This window comes from Lissotriton helveticus, chromosome 7, assembly GCF_964261635.1.
Source record: "Lissotriton helveticus chromosome 7, aLisHel1.1, whole genome shotgun sequence".
Lineage (NCBI taxonomy): Eukaryota > Metazoa > Chordata > Amphibia > Caudata > Salamandridae > Lissotriton > Lissotriton helveticus.
The window spans coordinates 1,773,882,036-1,773,900,781 of NC_136068.1; the positions used below are offsets into that span (position 1 = coordinate 1,773,882,036).

The following is an 18,746-nucleotide window of genomic DNA, read 5'->3' on the forward strand; positions in this document are numbered from 1 at the left end:
TTCAGTACCAGCTGAAGCGATGTTAGTCACCGTTCCTCACAGGTTTCTGTTTAGGAAATACTGCAGTGTTTGTGGTTTACTATAGTTACCTCTTGGACTCAGAGAATTGGCAAAGTGCAGGATCTGGGAGCAACAGCCCTGGCCGAGGGCAGGTTCAGGGAGCGGGTGGAGTCCAGGTCCCAATTACTCAGGACGGGGCGGATAGGCAGGCCCAGTGACCTCCACCCAGAATATTTAGGTGGATCACTGGCACCTCGGCGCAGTCCTGCGGAGAGGAGGGAGGAGGAGACGTGAGGAGCCCTGGATGAGGGATTGTGTTGCACACCATGGAGCTAAGGTGTATGTGCCAAGTTCTGCTACTTCTGTCAGCATCATGGACCACAGGTAAAACTCTGGACAAGGAGGGTTACCACGCTGATAATTTGGATTTACAGGATAATGTCCAGATTAGATACCTAGACTGGCTCTATGGGGGTAGGGGTCTCTTGTGCACCCCCAGGGGGAGGATATGGAAGGAACTACTATTCATTAACAGGAAGGTTTTCATGGGCCTGAAGCTATCTAAGATATTTTGTGCTCTCACCTGCAAATGTGGACATAAAGAATTAATGATAATATCCACAAAAGGCAGATATTTCATGATTTTTGCAGCTGGTCTATGGTGATATCTTGGTGGACCTTCATTAGCTTACAATCCCGCTGTGACCTTTAACATGCTAAACGTGACCTTCAAGAGGTAACAGATGGGATAACTGGGGAAATTGGTAATTTTATGAGTAATGCCACAAAGACTCAGGCACTTTAGATTCAATCTTGAAAGCTATATGATCTTACAGGGAATTTGGGGGAAATCAACAGAAAACGCTCTATTTCTTCTATATGTTTTTTGTAAAATGGACATTTTTAAAAAGAAAATTAAATCATAAAATGTTTGAATATCTTTGGCAGTTGAGACTTCTGATTAAAACTTTGCACCAAGAAAGGGTACTGCAAAACAGGGGTTAGGTATTAGACAAGCTAGCTTTAATTTCTGCATCGGAAATGTCTGCATGGGTTGGTGTTCCCACCTAAGATTCAAAATCCTCCCCTTCTTTTGACTTTATCGTATCTGACAGCTTCTTTGATTCACTGTCAGTGGACATTTTCTCTCAAATACAGATGTACAGAGCATCATCGCAATGCCAACATGCTTCTATATAGGGCAATGTGAGGATTTCTCCGGTTCAATGGCAGGTGTTGACTTTGCTACCTGACTACCTTGCAAGATATATTTGGGTGCATTTGCATGATGGTAAAACCCAACTGAGACAACTGAATTCGACTAATGAATTCATGTAAAGTTCTGTGGGGTTGTAATAAATTGATGGATTTTAAATTTTCCCAAAAAAAGAGTTACTTTGGTTTCTTGCAGAGTTTCACTTGAGGCGCCTTCTGGTTGCGCTGTGTAGGGTGCCAGAAATAGTGGCCCTGTACTTTAGGTGTGTGGAGGTAGGTGATCACCCAAAAAGATGTGAAGATGGAGTGTTGGTTGTTTTTTGGTGCAGCGATATTTATCTTGGGTGTGTTCTGGAATTGTGCTGTAGTACACCTGCTTATGCAAGGACCATGAACGTTTTTCAAGCTGTCCACGTTGTCTTTGGTTAGAGGAAAGGACAGTGCTGTTAGCTTTTTGCAAGGGGTATTTAACTTCACTTTCATGGTTAATGCTTAGGTAGATGTCTTGGCTTTGCATTAAAAACTTTGAGAGATAGTGGTCAGTTTCTTCAGGCGATAGACACTTCAGGAGCCGAGCTTACTCTTGCAGATGCCAAAATCAGGATTGGGCAAGTGGGTCTGTGGCAGAAACATCTGGATGGCTCCTTGTTGCCAAATGCAGGCGACCTACCTTTTATCAAAGGATACACTTCTTAAAAGACCAGAAGGCAGAGTAACCAAATTGAGCTAGAGACAAGTGATGTTCGGCACATGCCTGACCCTTGACTGATGTAAGGAAATGACTTAAGGCTTATAGACTTTAATAATCAATTCAAACTATGATAGGTGCATGGAACACCACATCTGCGATAAGATTAAGCAGATGTAGAAGAACAGTATTGGTGTAATGCAGGGTCCAGAACACATGAAAGTGGCCAAGCTAAGTAGGTGTGGTTGTTCCCACCTGATGATATCTCCTGGAGGCTAATATGGGCCACATAAAAGGAAAGCGTACCTGCTATCAAGTCATCCTTCAACCATGCACATGAGAATAGTTAAGTTGCTTTGCTAGGTACTCAGACCCTTCGATTATTATGTCCAACCCCCTGCTGTGGAAGGTGACCCAATACTTGACAAGTCTACCGAGACATCCGGCGTCGCCTGCCCCACCAGCCTCCCCTCCTGTGGTCTTAGATCTCCGTACTAATGTGCTGCCTACTATGATACTGCGATGCAAGAAGAATTATAGTGACTGAAAGGTCTATAAGCCCTTCGGATGTGAGACAATGCAGCGGTTAACTGGTCCCACAACTAGGACCTTCTCCCTCTATCTTAAAGGGCATTTGAATGTTTTCAATGGTAAACCATCAAGTGTATTTATCTCATTCAATCTTTCTGTATTCATATGCTCTCTATGAATATTCTATGAATACCCTCAAGTGAGTCAGCGTTGTCGTACATTGTGGTGACCATTCATGCCTACACTCTTCTGAACAGGGCTACAAATCACTTGCAAAGTGAAAGTCATATATTCTTGTATCTTCTTGTTGAGACTGAATCACACTGGCGGCTCATTTAGTGTATTATCCACTCCCTCTCTCTGATCCATCCCTGCGTTCATAATCCCCCCCCCTGCCTTCCCAGTCTATAGATTTTCTGAAAGTGCTAATTATCAGATTCATTCAATATTGGTCCCTAATGTGCTCCACTTTAAATTTCTCATGATCTCATGATCTTTCCTCTTTAAAGTAGCAAATTGAAGTTCTGTCACATATAGGGTTAAACATTTATTTTTGGTTTGAGAACCAAGTCTGTAGGAAATAGGACCTTTCCTTACTTAGATTTTAACAGAAAAATGTAAATGGTCCATCAAGTACTCTGCCCTTCCCCAGACAATCTTGCACTCGCTGAGTTTCAGTACAAAACCCTTGGCTCGGAGAATATGAAAACATTCATCAAATGGCCTTCAGAACCACTGCTGGCCAAAGTAATTAAACTTTTTACCCTGTACCTATTTGCATTTCCGCGAACTATCCAGACTACCTGCCATCTCCTGTTGCTAATTAAACATTTGTTAGTTAACTACCAAAATATGAATCTACTGTAAATTGTTAATGCTAGCTTTTTCAGTTAACTCGTGGTTTATCTGCAGATTGCAATGCTGGGAGTCTCTCAGGCCCTTTGCATTTCAGCAATATTGAAGTCCTTCAGCTTCCTGGAAATAACAGGCCTTGAGGACCTCTGAGGAGGGCAACCCATCCCTCCAAACCTGCCACGCCGCCTTCAAGGTGCATATTCTATGGTGTGAACCCATGTTGCTAAGTTCACCTTCTGCCACATCTGCTCAGCGACAACAGAGCACCCTCCATATATTTTATCGAGAAATTAGGTCAGAGATGGGGGTGTGATATCTGATGATGTTGAATCACATAAGGGCTGATTCACAAGGTGTTTATGAGTATTTAAGCAGTGCTCCAAGAGTATTCTTTTACAAGCCCTTTATGAATCAGCCCCGAAACGTCCAACTCCCTATTCGTACAATTGCAAAGAGGTCACAGTTCTTGCTAATTGAAATAACTGTTAATTGGTACTTCCTGAATATTCTCGTTTAAAATGTGTAGGGCCAGTTCACGAAAGCATGTAAGAGTATGTAAAAGAGTACTACAGTAGTACCCCTTTTCATACTCCAAAATTTCTTTGTGGGTAGGCCCTGAACGTACACAGCTTCGAATGGGATTCCTTTAAAGTGTATTTGGCCAAGTAGAGGACAATGAAATGCAAAATTGGTACCCGGAGAGAGCATTCGTGGAAATAAATCTCACTTGTTAAGTATTTGAGACCAGTGCTGGAGAATGAGTCAGGTGAAACCAATAATATCTCATTTTAATGTAAGAGGGATTGTTGATGGGAAGTATCAATGAGAAATAAGAACAAGGGTGAGTTTCTACTGATGTTTGTGAGGCTGGTAAAGACGGACTTAAAGGGGCTCCATTGAGATTCATGAGGCTGATGTATGAGGGCAGCAATGTGAGTTAAGGTGCACACACCAGTGCCTTTCTGGCAGTATGGGAGGCCAGTGATAAGTACAGTTTGAATTTAATCTATCAGTGACATTAAGTTTCCAGAGTACACCAAGACCACAATTCAAACATTACATGTGGCAGCAGTGACACCCAGTGCCCAGCAAGAGTATTGCATTTGCAGCAGTGACGCCTAGTGTTCAGTCAGAGTATGGCACTGGTAGCAGTGACATCTGGTGATGGCAATAAAAGGATGATTCAAACAGAAGTCAGACGTAACAGTGCCAGTCGCACCCACGGATGCCAGTCAGAGGAAAGAGCTTGTTTCCTTTCTAGTAAAGAATTGGCTTGGTAGTTTGGTCTGCTCTGTTCCCATGATGCACTGGGCCAGGGACAGACTAATTTGCATGTAGCCATGTTCTGAACTGGGATGGTGCAGTGAGCTAAAAAACGGTGATGGATCAAGCCCTAATCTTTTGACTGGGTATGAGTGTTCTGTTTAATTCAGCTGCTCTGTCCATCACCACCCCCTTTTCTGAATAGTCAGAGGAAGGGATTGTCAGGCCTGGCTGCTCACTTTACTCGTCAGGTGATTTTCTTTGCAGTATTCATAGCAAGTGAATTTAGTTGGAACACTGCTTTGGAAACAGTGGCATCACCAATGAGAAGGTAAATGTGCGAGCGATGGTACTTGGTTGCGGAGTATGGCACTTACAGGAGCACCTACAGAAATGCCTAGTTGTCGGCTTATGTCAATGGCATCGGACAGGGAACGACTTTGGAAGAGTGATGCCGAGTGGCTGGCTGCAATAACGCCTAGTGACCAGTAAAAGTATGTCATTTGTTTAGATCCTTTAGAGGAGATGCTATTGGTTTGTCTGGCACATAACCAGTGGTTGTTGCTGAGGATGCTGAGGACACTGAGATAGTGTGTCCTCAGCAAAAAATCATGATGTTACCTACCTCTTGAGAGTATACACACACCAAACACTACCATCAAACCACTAAGAAGACTGATGAAAAATTCACTGTCTGCCATCTTTCTGAAATCCAACACCTTTTTTCAAACTAGCAATCCAGATTCAGACCCTAGTTTTTTACTGTGACAGCCATCGTGCAAGGGTCAGGGACAGACTTTTTGTTACCGGTAACGGTGATCCATGTCTTTAGTCATACTCAACCCCTCTCATTCATTCAATACCAGCAACTACTTAGCCCTATGCAACACCTTTACATTCTGAATTGGATTTCATGGAATTGTCCTACAGTGGCCTACCTACCAAAACACTAAATCCATCAAGGTCTGAAACCCTCCCCATCAGCAAGGATCCACCTTTTTCCAAGTGACCTTCAACCTGCATATGGAGCCCCTATCCACGGGTGTCCGTATTCACCACTATGTGCATAGCATGTAAGTGTGCTTGAAAACGTCATAGAGCCGCGGCATGGAGCACCTGGACAATGGCTTCGCCACGATGCAAGTTTGGACCACCTGATCCCTCCTCAAACTGAAGACGGCCAAGACAGAATGTATTCATCCCTCAATGACCGCAAGCACAAAGAGAGGAGTGAACTGGATTCTTTCACTCCAAGACTAACAGCGTAAAGTCTCCAAACTTCCACATCACACAGATAAGAAAGCCTATTTGATGTCAGATAACCCTGTTCTGCAAGGTGCTCTACCAGGAGCTAACTTCTGAACGTCTCTCCAAGCATTGGCTTTATCCCATCCATAAGGCGGGAAGCACTGTTGGCGGGTGTCCCAGAGACCCACTGGACTCTATGGAAGAGTTTGCCAGATGCAGCCAACTACTGGCTCCCTCTGCCCGTGTGAGATTCAAGCCCAGCGTCACCGTCTACAAGGCAGTCAACACTGTCTCCCCTCCCCCTTCCTGGCATTTAGCATATGGAAGTCCATTCCAGCTCTCATAGGCAGCCCCCATTTCTACTCCACTTCTTCAAATAGCTGAAGACGTATCTTGTCCATGCATACCTCGTGGCAATGTAACATGTTCCAATACTGGACTCTTCAACAGAACCCCACTTCCATTGGTCCCTTGACTCTTGCATCCCGCCCTCTCCTTGTTGCACTCTGTTATCTCCAATGCCAGTCACCAGTGCCTACTGGTAGTCACCTTCTCCCTATATTGCCTTCTCCTCTGTGCTCAGGGCACCCTGCTTCCACCTGCATGACTTCACTGTGCACGTCTCGCCTGTGCAGCCCTCCAGTCGTCACTGGAACTGGGAGCTGTATTTATATGGCGCTTACCACCCCTGACGAGGCGTGGCCAGGATTGTGAGATGCAAGTGCCAGGCATACACATATTTGTTGATACTTGGACACTGTGTTCTGGATTCTTCAGGTCAGAGCTGTGACCTCAAGAGTGTCCTCTATCTCGTGACCTCCTTTGCCTTTCCACTGCTCTCCTCCCTCAGTGCATACACTGTGTTGAACCCGGTGGGGCAGGGGTTCGAATCCCGGCGGGTCCACTCAACCTGTCCTACTGCTGAGCACCATTCAGTTAGGTAAAAAACGAGTCATAACATACATGTTAAAAAACTGCTCAAGTGGGTAAGGTGTAATTAACTCATAGAGTAGAGCTCTTGTTGTTTAATTTAGTAAATGTACTGATCTTAGCTTTACGATGGGCCCAGTATTTCACCACCAAGAATGCAATTCACTTCTACATTGCACGAACTCCTTCCCCACAGGCTCGAACCGCAGCCGTTGCAGAGATGACTCCATTTTGTACAACAGTTTCCTGTTGTTTTGTTTCAGAGAAGGCTCTTCTTACAAGATTCTGTGGCGCACAGATTTTGTGTGGGTTGTGGTTGGTGGCAGTACGTCCAAGTCGATCTCTTTATTTACCAGTCTGATAACACACTTCCTCCTGCCCATTCAACCCTTAAAGGATAATAACTCTGCTCAAAAGAAAAGGACGATAAATAACGTAACTAAACATCAATTACTAAACTAGTCACAGATGTAATAAGATGAAATGCGTGCACCTTCAGTAACAGTAAACATTTGCTAGCTAGTGTATTCCTCAAGCAAGAGGCTTTTCATACTTTTGGACAGCTTGAAATACGCGTCCAATGGCAAGTACCACGAAACAGGTAGCCTTCCATCACTCGCTGAGCAGAAGCACACAGCTGAAGCAATGGAAATGTGATGAAAGTGAACTGCTTCATCGGAGTTTACCATAATGCATTGCGGGAGGTTTGTGGGAATTGCAGCAACAGGCGTGTTTATTGCAAACGTATGAAGTTTATGAGAGCCAGGTCACATTATGGTGGGGTGAGAGGAAAGTGCCTTGCCCTAGAACTGCTGTGCCTATGACCTCTGTGACGTCCTGAAGGATGGACCAGTGCACCGGAAGAGCAACTGTGCTATCCTGGGTAAAGAGCCCGCCCCACAAATATGACTGGCAAGAGGATAGCCAATCGCTGATGGGAGTGGGCCTTGGGCTGGGTGTGTGTGGAGGGGGCAGAGCACTGATAGCACAATGAGCTTCCATTGCAGTGTATGACACTTTACAATCCATTGGTTGACATGAACGCCCTCCATAGCACAAGGGCAGTGAGGGGGACATTCTTGATGGGCGGATCTGAAGTGTGGCTGACACTCCCAAGAAACACCATCCAGGCTCAGGGTGTGATGCGTGTTTACCAACTCTACTGATGTAGGCGGTGGACAAAAGCGTTTACAGTAATCCTACTGCCCAAAAGATGCCTGCGTCCCATCCTACCGCTTTTTGTTAAGGCCTGACGGACAGGACCCGCCCACTTGCAGTGAGAAACATTGCCTGCAAACACGCTGCAGCCAGACTCAACCTTGGCCTTCCCCCACGAACCCACATCACACCCCACCTCAGGAAACTCCACTGGCTCCCCATACAGAAGAGATGCCAATTCAAGCTGCTGACCTACGCACATGAGGTTCTCCACAACCAAAGACCCGCCTACATTAACCACCTCCTGAACTTCCACGAAACATCGAGAAGACGACGCTCCGCCTCCCTTTCACTTGCCCATACTCCCCGCATCTACCGAAGCAGAAGTGGAGGAAACTCCTTCTCCCAAATCGAAGCAAAGACCTGGCACAGCCTCCCCATCGTCTCCAGACCATCACCTCGCTTCTGGAATTCTGAATGGCCCTCAAGACCTGGCTGTTCGAATAAGCCTCCGGGGACTGCAAGCTCCTAGATACCCTATCAGGTGCCTAGCTGCATTAACCCAGCATCAAAACACTCCCCAGGATTCTATGGGACCGCCTGTTGAACATAGAAAGGAAATGTTAATGGGGTGTGGCACAGGTTTTTCTTCGCTTACGCCTTTGTGCCGAAGATTGAATGGGCAAGTTCAGTAAAACGAAGGACATGTCAATGCTGAGACAGCGGTAGCAGGCTGGCCCAAAGGGAGTGCACACTATTCCAGACAGGCCATGCTCCTCAAGGGCCGATAGCTGGGAAGGGAGAGTGGGGAATGACATGAAGCCTCCAGGCTCCTGCACTGGAAGTAATTCTGCAGGAAACTCCCCCTTGGCAGAACTGAGCAGACAACAGTTGTCCAGCTACAGTGACTGCTTCTCCTATCTTTTTACTACGTCAATAAATGCATAGAATGCAGAGAGGGGTCAAGCAAAAATACTACTTTGCGTCATTGCAGATGACATCATTACACTAATCAGTTATTTTTTAAACCTGAAAAATCCTACCACTACCACTTTATGGTCATAGAAGTTGGCAAGTAGAGGTAGTAAGGCTCAGGTTCCCATAGAGGTAGTACGGCCCAGGTTCCTGTGGAGGTAGTACGGCCCAGGTTCCTGTGGAGGTAGTAAGGCCCAGGTTCCTGTGGAGGTAGTAAGGCCCAGGTTCCCTGGGAGGTTGTGAGGCCCAGGTTCCCGTAGTGGTTGTAAAGCCCAGATACCTGTAGAGGTAGTAATGCCCCGGTTCTAGTGGATGTAGTAAGGCCCAGGTTCCTGTGGAGGTAGTAATGTCCAGGTTCCTGTGGAGGTAGTAAGGCCCAGGTTCCTGTGGAGGTAGTAAGGCCCAGGTTCCCATAGAGGTAGTACGGCCCAGGTTCCTGTGGAGGTAGTACGGCCCAGGTTCCTGTGGAGGTAGTAAGGCCCAGGTTCCCTGGGAGGTTGTGAGGCCCAGGTTCCCGTAGTGGTTGTAAAGCCCAGATACCTGTAGAGGTAGTAATGCCCCGGTTCTAGTGGATGTAGTAAGGCCCAGGTTCCTGTGGAGGTAGTAATGTCCAGGTTCCTGTGGAGGTAGTAAGGCCCAGGTTCCTGTGGAGGTAGTAAGGCCCAGGTTCCTTTGGAGGTAGTAAGGCCCAGGTTCCTGTGGAGGTAGTAATGTCCAGGTTCCTGTGGAGGTAGTAAGGCCCAGGTTCCTGTGGAGGTAGTATGGCCCAGGTTCCTGTGGAGGTAGTAAGGCCCAGGTTTCTATGGCGGTAGTAAGGCCCAGGTCCTGTGGAGGTAGTAAGGCCCAGGTTTCTGTGGAGGTAATACGGCCCAGGTTTCTGTGGAGGTAATACGGCCCAGGTTCCTGTAGAGGTAGTACGGCCCAGGTTCCTGTGGAGGTAGTAAGGCCCAGGTTCCTGTAGAGGTAGTACGGCCCAGGTTCCTGTGGAGGTAGTATGGCCCAGGTTCCTGTGGAGGTAGTACGGCCCAGGTTCCTATGGAAGTAGTAAGGCCTAGGTTCCGGTGGAGGTAGTAAGGCCCAGGTTCCTTTGGAGGTAGTAAGGCCCAGGTTCCTGTGGAGGTAGTAAGTCCCAGGTTCTGCTGGAGGTAGTAAGGCCCAGGTTCGTGTGGAGGTAGTACGACCCAGGTTCCTATGGCCGTAGCAAGTCCCAGGTTCCTGTGGAGGTAGTACGGCCCAGGTTCCTGTGGAGGTAGTAAGGCCCAGGTTCCTTTGGAGGTAGTAAGGCCCAGGTTCCTGTGGAGGTAGTAAGGCCCAGGTTCCTGTGGAGGTAGTAAGGCCCAGGTTCCGCTGGAGGTAGTAAGGCCCAGCTTCCTGTGGAGGTAGTAAGGCCCAGGTTCATGTGGAGTTAGTAAAGCCCAGGTTCCTGTGGAGGTGGTAAGGCCCAGGTTCGCAGATGTCCCTGGCTGAGTCTTCAAAGGCCATTCTAAAGTGCTGTTAATTAACAGGTTCTCACAGGCAGGAAGTTACTGCCCAGTTCTGAGAGGGAGAGAACTGATACCTATAGGTGGAGTCAGCAGTATGTTCTGGCAGTATCAGCTACACACATCTTAGCAGAAACTGTCAACTGTGAGACAGAATAATTTATGTTGATAACAGCACTGTTCCTCCCTCCCAGAGACGGACTTGAAGCCCAAAGTAGACCGGGCGAATTTTGTCAGACCTGCCTCCGTACACTGCATATCTAACAAGCACAGCGAGTAAGCCTCACAACTACAAGGAGGTCTGAGGGGATTCTACTGTACAAAAATTTGGGAAAACATGGTGCACTCCACAACACATTTTTTATTATATATTCAATTCTATTAGTTTTCAAAACATAGTAAATGACTTTACAGTGCACCAGTACACAGCAATTTTTACTGGGGCTCTTCCTTGATTTCCTCATTAACACCCTCCAACAGTGCCTCTCATCTCTCCGTAGTCCCTCTTTCAAATGCATTCCATTTGTTACATAGCATATCTCATACCAGTGAAGGGTGTTGGAGCATTTTACATCACATACACACACAAAAGACAATTAATCATACGTATGTGAATCAGTGTATGGAAAATGTTACATAAGACAAAGCGGACTGAGGCGTAGGATTCACGTCATCCATACACAAGGCATTTTTTAAGAGTGCTTGGTCTGGAGAAGCACAAACTCAGAATTCAGAACGTAACTCAATGGTTAGGGTTGACTTCACTAAAATAATTTATTTCTACACAAACCCTTTTTAGCAAAATTGGGATAATGAAAGACTGGGACAAAAAAATAGCGTTCCAGCCTAGATTACAACTGTAACTTATGAACTGCGAACTAATAAAAGAATGTCGGTAAAAAAAAAGCAGCAACCCACTGCCCTATGCACATACAATACTGTTCTGTGATCTGCATAGTGCACGCTCTTTGCAGCAGGTATATTAACCCTCTGCGCTACCTTAGATGAGTCAAAACTGCCTCTAGACAAATCTCTGATTTCTCTCCAGCAGGTACATTAATCACAAGAGCTATCATGACACTTTTATTGTTGCCTCGAAACTGTTGGACATTCAAGGAACTTTGAAGTGCCTTTAAAACTGCTGCACTGCTACAAACCCTGCCCCAAGAAATAAACCCTGCCCCACCCTTCCGGGGAAACGCCCGATGCCCGGTAGGTCTGCCCGGTCTGGCACCCTAGAAGGGATCGACGCCTCGGGCTGTGCAGAAGAGGGCGGATGCGCGCGGTGTTTGTTTACTCTGCTTCTCCCGGAAGTGCCTCCCAGGTGCGCCCGCTCGCACTGTCACAGCAGGCTCTCTCTGCCAGTGCAACATACCGAATCACCTGCCTCGTTACCACGCGCCAATGAGTTCTCTCATCACAGCAGGGGGCTGCCTCCTGCAGGAGGTGTCTTCCTTCCGCTTCTGTAGATGACAAGTTGTCAGACTGCCTATGTGTGACATTTTGCAAGCTATTTATGTGTGACATTTAAAAAACCTATGCGTGACACTTTGAGTGATACTTTATAGTGAGTAGAACAAATTAGTGATGTTCGTGTAATGAGATCAATATCATAAAATACATCTTTTGTGGTATATGATGGTGTAAAAGTGCCCCAGCACTTCTGAAGTGTAAGGTAGTAACTAACCTATTCCTTTTCTGACATGGCGCGTGGGGGCGGGGCGCTTCCCCATTGCCCTCAATATTTTCCCACTGAGATTGAAAAAGAGAGCGGAAACCTCTGTGCGAATGGAAAGTGACAACTCACTCCTAATGAAGGCTTAAATGTTCTTCCCAGTGTGCACCACTGAGCCCTGTGAGGGTGAAAGATTCTGGGCAAGATGGACGGTGAATAGCAGAAAATCCCTGCCCAAAGAAAACGTAAAGTAGCGGTCAGTGGCTGCTTGTTGTAATAGATCCTGACATTTTTAGATGTGGTCCCTTCCTGGTGGATGCTCAGAGGCTCGTGGTCCTTGTTTTACAAGGTCTTGGGCTCTGTCCCTTCTGGAGGTGATCCAGGGAAGTGAAAGGCCACTCTCTGCCTCTGGAGTCGAGTGATGATGGAAAAGACCCCTGTCCTGTAGGAAAGCCGTAGAAAAATGCACAGCTGGAATTTCCTCCACAATGTTATGCCTATGGTAGGGAAACATCTACTGTTGGGGCACTTATGAGAATCAGGACTTCCTCCGGGAATTATAGGATTTTCCATTACCACTCACTTCGAATTCAGTCCCGGCACTGCATGCAGAAGATGCTTTAAGATGTAGCTCTGAAGTGACCACTGAGACCTCTCTGCACTATACAACAGTGCACGAGACACTATGCATCCTTTCTTTTTTGTAACTCCCCAGAACACTCCAGACATCCTCTCTCCATCCCCATCTTTCATTCTGCCATCCAGTTCAGTTCATAAGCTTTTATTCGATTTGTCAAACAAATCATACAAGCAGCAAATTAAAAGATAACAAACATTTCCTAAAAATTCAATAAGATCAAGATGCTCGATAAAAGCTAGATTCATTTAAAACATACAACTATATAAACAAATATACAAATATACAAAGATACAGACAGGAGTCCAAAATTGAGACATGGCTCAATCAGGTATATCATATAACTATGGACATCCTGGCAGCTGTACATTTTAACGGTAATACAAAACTATTTGTCGCTCGATGAAAACTGAATTCATTTAGGAATCATGCAGCTGTATGGACAAATATACAAATATACAAATATACAAATATACAGACAGGGATCCAAAATAAGATCATGGCTCAATTAGATGTATCAGATAATTATGGCCTTCCTGGCAGCTGTGCATTTTAGTATATATGAAGCTACGAAAAAGCAAATGTCCAGATCCTTCAAAGAATGTAGTAGCTGTAGAGCAGTCTTCGTGGAGCGAACATTATTTTTTTAAAAGATGGGCTTTAAATATGTTACCCTAAGGGAATGATAAAATTTACAAAACAGTAAAAAGTGACAACTACTCTGACGTGAGATGTTATCACAGGGGCATACAGTAACGGATCTGACTTTCATGACGGGAAATGCAACAAGATGGTGTACGATACCCAACCTTAAGCGTGTTAAGACAAACCGGTGAGAATTGCGGGTAACACCAGAGAGGCAAGGTTGGAAACCCAAAGTTAGGTTGCAATCCCGATAAAGCGTCACAGATTGTGTCGTTCCCGACACCCTTTCACGGTACTCCTTTTTATAGTTTAGAAACCTTTGTTTTATGACATTTTTGGGGATAGAAACAACAGATTTAGGGTCAAGAAATATGTCGAGCTGAAAAAGAAGGTGGAACCAGCATTGTATATATTTAAGCCATGTAATACACGAGGAATGGTCCAACCTAAGACAGTCGAGGATGATCTCCTGCGTAAATAAAATTTCAGTCTTGGCCCAGATCGAACGCCATAACATCAGAGGGCGTAAAGCTGCTAAGTCCGATATGAGTTCGATACCAACTTCTTTGTGGATCAGTTCAACTGATGCTGAGGGTGGGACACATAGCAGTTTTCTAATAAACTTGTTTTCATCTCTTTGTACAGATGGGCCAACACAGTGGCCCCACACCCCCGCACCATACAGAGCTGAAGTCACACATTTAACATTGTAAATATTCAACATATCTCTAATACTTCTCACCCCTAATTTAGATGCAAATCTGAAGATACTGTTGGTACACCTCATCATTTTAAGACTGATATTATCAAACTCAGATTGCCATGTACCATTGTTTGCAGAAGTAATTCCTAAATAGCAAAAGGTTTTGACCTGTGACACTTTAACCTTTTCCATAAAGAAACAAGGATTTACTTTCTTGGTTTTCATCCCATAAGACATAACAAAGGTTTTGGTTTTATTTACAAGTAGTTTCCTGCTTTGGATAAACAACATAAATCTATCAATAAGGCGCTGCAGACCAATCTGTGTGCGGGATAGTAACACCGCGTCGTCCGCATACAATAGTATAGGGACCGACTTCCCTCCTACCAATGGTGCATCTGCAGGGGTCTGGCACAAAATAGAGTTGCCATCCATTCCTCACTCTTCCTTTGTTACTTTCCTCCTTTTCGCGTTCGTTTACCAATCTATCCTCACTTCTCCCCATTCCCCGAGTGGTTCTTCTCTACCCCACTTTCTCCCTCTCGTCTTTTCCCTATTTCCCTTTCCCCTCTTCCCTCTTATTCTTTTTATTGCCCCTCCATGTCTCTTGCTTTCCTTTCCTCCTCTCTATTTTCCTGCCCTCTTTCCATCCTACTGTGTCCTCTAACAACATTTTGTCTTTCTCGCCAGTTTTTCCATTGCACCACTCTCTCCTGCGGTTGTATTTCTTTGTCCTCTTTGGCCCGATTTACCCTTCCATTTGTATGTTTCCTTCCCTTTCCCTCCTGCAGTTGTGTGCTCCAAAACTCCACCAAAATGACTAAATGCAAGGCGCTGACAAAGAATTTTGCTTATCCGGATATGAATAATTACATTTGAACCAAACTTTTCTTGGACTTTTTACTTGGGCTGTGAGTTTCTGCACGGGACACAGAAACTAGGCACTGCTCCCTGTTGCTGCGGGTAACCATCTTCCAAGCTCATGTGTATTCCTGTTTTTCAGTGTGAAGGTGAGGGTGCTAGAGTGGGGGTGAAGAGGCCTTCAGCTAGTCACCTTACTCGATATCTCATAATCTCTGATTTGCTTCCCCCAACTGGCACCGTCTGGATGTGCTTGCCATTACAAGAGTTTAATGTGCCTTGGCAGGTGGGTACACATAGGTATGCAACCTGCCTGGATTTAGATGTGCCAGTAACTAGCAGGAAGGGGCAGGGGGCTCAACTCAGGCCCCAGCCTCAAAAATTCAGCTGTGTAAAAGGAAACATCACCTTTCTTCGACCTGTCCTCTGCCTTGGCATCTTGGTAGAGCAAACTGACAACTTTTTCTGATTGCCTTCAGGAACACAAAGGAAAGAAGGAGCTCGGATTCAGGGAGTAATGCATTTCAGCCCGGTGATGGCGGGAAACGCCCTGAAAAGCGTTAGTCAAACCCATGATGCGTGGCACATGGCAAGGCTGCACCTCATATCCTCCATATAGTATTTTGTTTATGTTGACTATCTTATCCCCTCCCTTTTAATCCATGTTGGCACTATGGCCACGTCCTGGAATGAGTAATGAATGTCCCCTGTAAGTAATGCATGTGATAATTCACCTATACACTTCCTCATTGCATACTTTATCGACTGAGTTTTATATTTGATTCCTGCTTTAACATCGCAACATAGATTGGTCTTTGTAAATTATTTTAGGTAATCATACAATAAAGATTTAGGGGGCATATTACCAAGCTATAGCGATAATTATCGCTAAGCTTGGTTAGTGGGTATAATAATATCGCCGCGCTCCGACGATTTTTACTGCTGAGATACCTTGATATTATCAAGGTTTATCTCAAAAGCGGTAGAAATCGTGGGAAATGCATGAATATCGCTGAAAAATCAGCGATATTCATGCATTATTGTGACAATGCTCTTAGCCATGTTATCCACCTTCCATTGGATAACATGGCTAAGAACTGCTCTGGGCAGGCGTTAGCTTTCGGAGATAATTGCGCTTAATGCGATTATTTCCAAAGTTGGTAATAGGGGATAGCGATGTTAGCGACTGTTTCCAGTCGCTAACATCTTGGCTCGCCCACTTTGCATGTCATTAGCGATAATTATCGCTGACATGCAAAGTGGGCCCCTAAATGCCCGCTATCGCCTATTAGCTGTCACTATCTGGTGTTATCGACAGCTAGGTAATAGGGCGATAAAATTATCGCCGCTTTAGCGGAAAAAATTCCCGCTAAAGCGGCGATAAGGCCCTTGGTAATATGCCCCTTACTTTACTTACTTCAACTGAGGATATAGCAAGCTCCCTTTCTTTTGCTTAAATGCAGGAACATTTCTGCCCATGAGCCATCTGTTTCTCTTGTCGAGTGACCCTTTATGTTAGAAGGTGTCATTTGTCCTGCCGTTTTATATACTGCTATTATAGCAAATTTTACCCACGTACTTGAATTTTATTGTAGATGGTGTCATTCCTTTTGCATTTCCATCAAAATAGCGTACAGATTGAGAAGAGTGAAAGGAGTTTGTCCTGTCCAGATATATTCAAATGGCTCGCCTCATATCTGATGCATGTAATATTCTCCTTCCTTCAATGATCCTTGGGAGGAATTTGGAAACATTTTTTTTGTTCTTGATGCAATTTTGGATTAATGTAAAGTATTTTTGAGTATGACACATTAATTACTAATGCCCCTTAAGCCACCTTCTAATTGTGTTTTACACACTCTACCCCTATGCACTTTTCATGGCATCCCTTTCCATGGCCCATGACAGCCTGTATCTTACATGTGTAAATTCATTCCAGGTGCTCCTGACACCGTAATACTCTGAGGTCTTGTCCACGCTGTAGAAAACTGCTCAATATAAAAAGTAAAATAGACTCAAGAGACCAGCCTGCAGAAGGCACTAACCCACAATGGTGCTCAGTGCTCTTAGCAAGTTTTCCAATGTAAAAGTCCCCATACATATATATTCGTACAAGTTATATTAATCAAATACTCACCCAGATATATCTTGGAATCCTTCATTAATAATTCTTTAACTCTAGATTTGAATACTCTCCTCGCACTGTTCGGCATCAATGTGTACATTTATAAAGACCTAGAAGGCCAGAAATACCACCGCGATATTAAACCTAGGAGATATCCTTTGATTTAGTTCAACTTAAGCTTCCTCCCTGTATCAACAGTGGTGGGGAACATCGATCACTTCCACAATTGTCTACCTTGTCCTGTTGGTTCTCAACTCTGACTTAGTAATGCCTTCATAAGGACTGTAATTGACTCTTAAAATCATCTTGTTATCACCTATACCTGTTGGCCTTTTGTGCCAAAGATGGTTATGGGGTACTCACTATAGCTTACAATCTAGGCTGTGACTGTGAACTCTTCAGAGTTTTTTATGTTCTTTACAGAAGGAATCAATCAATAGAATGTTGTTGACACAACCGCCCAGTTCTCCCAGAACTGCAGCATATGCTCTTTTCCTACTTTAAGAAAAAGTCTCTGTGTGGAGGATGGACTTCAGGCCATCACCATTCGCTATTTACAATTCCAACAGAGATGTTGTTGGGTCTCTCTTGACGGGGAAAAAAGAAAATTCTTTGCTGTGTCAATCTTCAGATCTCCCAAACTGCATTGCATTCTTCGCCTGGCACCAAACCGAGGCCTGGCACCCCCTTTACATCTTGGTAAGCCAGATACTCCAGCAGCGACAAAAGAGATGAAGGAGCCGCTGTGACACCTAGACTCAGAGACTACTCCCATCTCATACGAGTTGGCCAAAGTCCTCTTCCTCAATCTCCCCATGGTGAGAATGCCACTGACGACAGAAGGGGAAGTGGCCACCATGCTAAAGTAGTTTTCAGGTGACTTGGACCTTGCTTCGGTCCCTTGAAGGAAGATATAATGATTAGGGGCTTAATTTAAATTTGTAGGGCACTGAAAATCCTCTCATGTCAGGAGGAAACACTAAATAATATTACGATGGTGTAGGACATTCAGGAATCGGAATAATTCTGGCATCAGGAGACTGTTGGCAGAACTAATTAAACTACCTTCCATGCTTGCAAGCAGAGCCAAATATGTTTCTTTAAATAAATCATCTATTCAGTAAATGTAACATAAATTAGAACATTGGAATGTTGGGAGCTCCATTGAAAACAATGGAGTGCTCCGGGCTTATAATGGCTGGTATAAGCCTGGAGCTCCAACATTCCAATGTTTCTTTGTTCACAGCTCTGGCTGTGAACAAAGGCTTCAGGGAGCCTGAGGGGATTCTAATCCCCTCACGCTTCCAAAAGGCTTTGTTTTTTTTGTTAGAACATTCTGTCCTCTAGTGACAGAATGTTCTAATAGCCTTATAGCCCTTCGTAGATGGGCTATACCGCTATTAAAGTCCCTCTCCCTTGTTAAAGGCCCTAGCCTTTGGCTCGGGGCCTTTAACGCTGGAGAGGGCCTTTAATAGCCGGTATAGCCCTCTGCGGCGGGCTATAAGGCTATATTAAATATACTGAAATACATTTTTGAGAAATATTAGAACGGCACACAACTGCCGTCACGCCAGCCCTTGTCACATGTGTCAAACACCATCATTTCCAGAGCACAGATGGACTGGAGTCCTACAATGTTGCCACACCAGCCGACAAGAACCAGAGGCTACCTGCGAACCTTGTCTACACCAGAACCGTGGCAGCGAGAGCATGTCTTGGCCAAGACTCATTCTCCCTTGAGGGTTGTGCGTGGGAC

At 45.1% G+C, this 18,746-nt stretch overlaps 1 protein-coding gene across 1 annotated transcript in view; it reads left to right on the forward strand.

Moving 5' to 3' along the window:
- The first annotated feature begins 230 nt into the window (after positions 1–230).
- LOC144770762 (uncharacterized) overlaps positions 231–18,746 on the forward strand; it is a 51,317-nt gene continuing 32,801 nt past the window's right edge. Inside the window, exon 1 of the mRNA XM_078655510.1 lies at positions 231–384. Within this exon, the coding sequence (XP_078511636.1) occupies positions 327–384 (58 nt within the window). The 5' untranslated portion in view covers positions 231–326. The remainder of the gene's footprint in view (positions 385–18,746) is intronic.